The sequence below is a fragment of the Myotis brandtii genome, unplaced genomic scaffold, assembly GCF_000412655.1.
Source record: "Myotis brandtii unplaced genomic scaffold, ASM41265v1 scaffold27, whole genome shotgun sequence".
Taxonomy (NCBI): Eukaryota; Metazoa; Chordata; class Mammalia; order Chiroptera; family Vespertilionidae; genus Myotis; species Myotis brandtii.
The window spans coordinates 659,597-665,235 of record NW_005360272.1 but is presented as its reverse complement, the minus strand read 5'-3'; the positions used below and the strand labels follow the sequence as shown (position 1 = coordinate 665,235).

Sequence of the window (5,639 nt, the reverse complement as noted above, 5' to 3'; positions counted from 1 at the left end):
AAAAATATATTTTATTGATTTTTTACAGAGAGGAAGGGAGAGGGATAGAGAGTTAGAAACATTGATGAGAGAGAAACATCGATCAGCTGCCTCCTGCACACCCCCTACTGGGGATGTGCCTGCAACCAAGGTACATGCCCTTGACTGGAATTGAACCTGGGACCCTTCAGTCCGCAGGCCGACGCTCTATCCACTGAGCCAAACCGGTCAGGGCAGCATATATATATTTTAATGCCATTCCAAGGGGGGTTGGTTTTGTAAGGTAGCAGCTCCTGTGAATGGGGTTCAAAAGTGGGGCTTTAACTGACTTTAACAGAAGGTACAGTTCAAGGTCAAAGCTCACTTGCCTGTTCTTAGCAACTTACCTTTGGCTCTAAAACTTTCAAGACTGAAGCCCTCAGTGCCTTTTAGGAAAGGTTCAAGTTTCTGAACAGAGAACTAAATAAAGAAAAGCATTTTTAATACAACAATCAAGATTTTCCAGGCCAGTCCCAACAAAGCTCATGTAATTTTACATGCTTAATAAATGTGAAATAAACATGATTTAATTTTCATACCTAAGATTTTTCATATAACAAATAAATAGATCAGGATAAAACTATGTTGGTAAGACTATACATTTTGATTTTTGGTTTGAGAAAAAAATGGTCATTTAATTCACACAAATGACTTGCTTTTCTAAACTAATCATCAATTAGCCATATAATACTGACTTAGTATGTAGTCAGACCTCCAATGTCTGTTTGAACTTAGATTTTGACCTACTCCTACTTTAAATTACCATTATTCCCTGTCATTTGCTGCCAATGGCAAGAGATATTAGATTGGGGAAATCTCTCACCCTTAGCTGCTCAGTTAGCAGCAACAGTACCAATGGGATAGAGAGCCTAGTCCAGACAAAATCAGTTGCTAGGATTATATCTGGCTTTTAAATTAATCCAAACTAGAGAGAAACATCTTTTAATTTTAACAGATGTATTATACAATTTTGATCTCTTTTTGGGACTCTCACAGTAACAGCTTAAAAAAAAGCATTTCCCATTCCCGAGAATCTCACCTGGAAACTGGAAAGCAGGAGAGCGCCAAGCCGTTTGCTTTCTGCTAGGTCGACGCTGATGGATCTGCTGAGCTCTAACATAAAATATCAATTTAAGGAGTGCTATACTCACAATTATCAAAATAAAAAACCTGAAAAATTTCCTCTCTCTTGATGCAGTCCATTTTAAGGCAAGAATGCTCAAGCAGCCTTCTTTAATTAAGGGAGAATTCATATATAGTCACATCTGATTTTTTTCAGGATCACCGAGGAATGAAATTTACCCATTTATGCATTCTAGCTTCAAAAAGTTATAAGAACCTTTTATGTATTACATTAAAACCTTGTCTTATTAAACAAGATAGGTAAATAACTTTTTTTGATGTTTTATATTCACCATTCAAAGGAGACGGAAACATTTGAGCATTTTTATGACAGGTCCTGCAGTATGCTTTAAATACATTGTCTTAAGAGTCCTCTTATAAACTATGAGCTCCATTTTACAGATGGGGAAACTGAACCTCAGAGGGGAGATGACTTGTTTGAGGCCAGAAATTGGTGAAATAAGAATTCAATCCCAAGTCTGTCACCAAAACCTGTTTTTCCAAATTAATACCATGCTGTCTTCTACAATGAACTGATAACATTAATAGTAATTTGTTGAACACTTGTTATGTAAAAGGCTTTTTATTAAACACTACACACACTTCATTAAAACTTGAGGCAAATATTTTATCAATTCCATTTTACAGATGATGACACTGAGGCACAAAGACTAGGTAATAGGTAACTTGCCAAGGTCACATGGGGAGACAGCCCGAATTGGATGGGCATTTTACATAATTATGTCACTGAATCCTCAAACAAGTACAGGATGCAGACACTGTTTTTTCAATTATGCTCATTTAAAAACATCAGTTATTATACAGCAAAGGACGTTTGCTTTGAGAATTTGAGAAATACATGTCTTTTCATCCTCTACCTTTAGCTGGTTGTATTTTTAAAGTTCTTTTGTCTCCTTTTTTGATAACTTCTCACTGCTATTAGTTTAAAAAAAACAACAGCAGAATACCTTCTGCCTATAACCAAAGAAATCTGGCAAATGGCCAGGAATAACAAGGAAATAATCTTATTACATCAGTGATTTTCTGTGATACAGAATTTTAGGTCCACATGCTCTGGAACAGAGATAAAGGTTGGGGTGACCTTAGGGAACTGCTGATGCCTTCTTGGCACACCTATGAAATACATGAGCATAACTGGGGCAGCAATTTTCTGATATGCTAAGTGGCTGTTTTTATCCTGTTTTCCTGTTAGACATAGGCCATCTGGAAGTGAGATAATATCTTTAAAATAATCACAATAGCTTAACATTTGAGCTATTTACCATGTGCCAAGTATTGTGTTATAATCAATTCATTTTTTTCCTCATATAATTTTATAAAATAGATATTTCATCCCATTTACTGATGAGGAACATAAGACAAAGGAGGTTTAAGTAAGCCGCTTAAGGTCACAGTTTTTCCTGAAACGTGCTAGATACTTTCCATGTTAAATCTTGTACTTCGAGAAACTGAGGCTCAGAGAGGTGATGTGATTTACTCGCCACATAGCTGATAAGTAGCAAAGTCAAGTCTGTCCCACTACACTCTTTCTGCCAAGTCAAGTCTGTCCCATTACGCTCTTTCTACCATACCTCACTGCCACATCTTATCTGAGCTGCAACTCCACTGTCTTATGTGTGCAGCACCCCACCTGTGATGCCCTGATGAAAGGGAGGCAGTGACTTCCGCCTGTTGATTTCTTTCATACTTGCTCGCCGCCAGGACTGCCTTCTGTCTCGATGATGGGCAGACTGTTCTTGGGGAGACAAATGAAGGGACCTGGGCTGAAGTCCTTCCTCGTGGCTGAGATCACAACACTCCCCTTTTTGAGGGCTACAGCCAACGTGACTTCTTTCCTTTGAAACTCCTTGAGTCATCTCCAGGGAGGCAGACGATTTAGTACACACTTCCACAGGATTGGGATTTGATTCCATTTGATGATCATGAGTCTTAGATGTCACTGGTTCCTCTTCTAGCACTTGTTATAAAAAAAAGTCAAAATATAAAATCAAACCCACAACTGAGTATTTGTGCAAAAAAGTGGAAATGGAAAATGTATGCCCCAGATCATGGAGACACTGAGGAAGTACCTGTGCAAATACATGAATATGTGATTCCAGCTCCACCAAGAGCCAGGAAACCATTTGAGGATAGTGAAGAAACCTGAACCCAAGGTAAAAGGTACAAAACTCACCTTCTACAGTCTCTGATCTAGTCACTGAAGTCATCCTGGGTCGAGAACCCTAAAATAGGAAAATGAGGTGATCTGTTCTCCACACTTCAGCCCCAGTCTCACTGGGGTTTTACTACACAGGAATAGGCCTTGTGCTTTCCAGCCTCTGAATTGCCCATCTCTTTCCCATAAAATTTACCTGTCTGGCAAGGCCCAGCCCAATGCCACCTCATCCACCACTTCGTCCACAAAGACCATCAGCAGGGTTCCTCATCTACTGTTCTGCATTTCTATAGAACTTATCACTAGAAATACTCATATCTCCCGTAACACATAACCTCTTTTTTTAAAAAAAAATATTTTATTGATTTTCTACAGAGAGAAAGGGAGACGGATAGAGAGTTAGAAACATAGAGAGTTAGAAACATCGATCAGCTGCCTCCTGCACACTCCCCACTGGGGATGTGCCCACAACCAAGGTACATGCCCTTGACCAGAATCGAACCTGGGACCCTTGAGTCCGCAGGCCGACGCTCTATCCACTGAGCCAAACCAGTTAGGGCCACATAACCTCTTTTATTTCCCAATTATTTTGTGTTTAACTGGTCCCTAATTTCCTAACTCAGTTGATGGCATTATGACCTACATGGTCTTCCAAACTAGAAAAATCACATCATCCTTTACTTTTTACTCTTAAAATGTCCAGATCTAGAATTCCATCCACTCTACCTCTAACAGCCTCTACTTCTTTTTTTTTAAATTAAATTTATTACAATAACATTGGTTAATGACACTATATAAACTTCAGATGTACAACTTCATAATCCAACATCTGTATACTCCATTGTGTGCTCATTATCAGAAGTCATCTCCTTCTGTCACTATACAGGGTGGGGCAAAAGTAGGTTTAAGGTTAAAAAAAATAGTACAATAAATAACACAAGAATAAACTCTGTTCTGCATACTCACAACTATAAACCTACTTTTGCTCCGCCCTTTATATTTGACCCCCCCTTTACCCTTTGTCTTCTCCCCACCTCCCTTCTCCTCTGGTAACCGCCACTCTTTTGTCTGCATCTATGAGTTTGTCTCTAAACCTTTTCTCCACTTCCACTTCCTAGTTCAGTTCAGGTCTCATAATCTCCACCACCTCCCACCCTATCCACCCAATAATCCTGTCCACTAGTTTTCCTATATCCAGCCCTGCTCCTCTCCTAGCCATTCGTTAGATAGCATCAGCAGCGGTTTTTCCAATTTTTCATACACTAGTCTCAACCTACCCATTTCTGCTCTCCTGCTACGCCCATATCCTGCCACCACGTTTGAATCTTGCCATATACAGCCTGTAAAACTTAATCATCCTTCCCAACCTAGCTCAAAAGTGAGCTTTCACACCACTTCTCTCTCCTAGCAAGGGGCTGTTTACATGTCTGTCGCCCCAGACACACTGTATTTGTATTCCTAGTGCATGTCAGCAAGGACTGACCGGAAGACAGCAGGGACCAGACTGAGGCATCTCTACATTTGCCATGCTTACCCCTCACTCCCAGCAGATATCTGTACGGGGGAAGGCAGGGCGGGTAGGGTAGTGCTAAGTAAAGAGAAATGAATATATCTGGAGGGACGACATAGAAAAGAGAAACAAGAACAGATATAGGCCGTGGATCTAAATCCCCGCAGTTACAACAATCACAGATTCAGGCCTGGAAATAACAGCAACAACTGTCACTGGTGAAGCTGCTTGTTAAACACTTATGACATGCCAGGACCTGTTATATGTGACCGCTTTATTTCCACCATTACCTCTTTACCCCATTTAATCCTTTCCACAGCTCCGTAAGTACTGTCGTTCACCCCTCCTTGCTGATAGAGGAACTGAGGTTCAGAGGCAAAAGCCTGTCTGGGGACAGAGGCGGAATTCTGTGACCCACCCCAACCCTAGACTGCGGGCTCTGCACAGGCCAAGGGAGAGGCGCGATCATCCTCGGGTTTCCTCTCGCCCAGGAGGCCGCAGCGCCTCGGGGCACCCCTAGTGTCCGCTGTCGCGGGGCGGCGACCGGCCTGGACTGGGCCGAGGTCCGACGCCAAAAAGGCGGGGGCGAGAGTGAGTGGGGCCGCGTCCGGGGAAAGGTATGCGACTTCCTGACCTCAGAGCGACGCCCGTTCAGTCCGAAGCCTCCGTTCTTAATACAAGACCGCAGGTCACTCTCCGCCGCCACGAGTCAACCCTGGACCCTCTGCACCTCTTATTTTGGTCTGAGTCCGGTACGCCTTCCACGGACCACGCCCCGCGCCACTGCCGCCGCCGCCGCTACCGCTACCGAAA

The 5,639-nt window shown here is 42.1% G+C and overlaps 1 protein-coding gene across 3 annotated transcripts in view; it reads right to left on the bottom strand.

Annotated features, from left to right (window-relative positions):
- DSN1 (DSN1 homolog, MIS12 kinetochore complex component) overlaps positions 1–5,624 on the bottom strand; it is an 18,084-nt gene extending 12,460 nt beyond the window's left edge. Inside the window, exons 1-5 of one of the 3 annotated variants that reach the window (XM_005868469.2) lie at positions 5,461–5,624; positions 3,335–3,383; positions 2,792–3,118; positions 1,058–1,131; positions 366–438 (exon numbers count right to left, since the gene is read on the bottom strand). In XM_005868469.2, coding sequence (XP_005868531.1) covers positions 366–438; positions 1,058–1,131; positions 2,792–3,118; positions 3,335–3,368 — 508 coding nt within the window. In that variant the 5' untranslated portion in view covers positions 3,369–3,383; positions 5,461–5,624. Of the gene's footprint in view, positions 1–365; positions 439–1,057; positions 1,132–2,791; positions 3,119–3,334; positions 3,384–5,124; positions 5,134–5,460 lie in introns of those variants that run through there. The other 2 variants (XM_014541420.1, XM_014541422.1) reach the window with 2 other exon arrangements.
- Between the last annotated feature and the right edge of the window lie 15 nt (positions 5,625–5,639).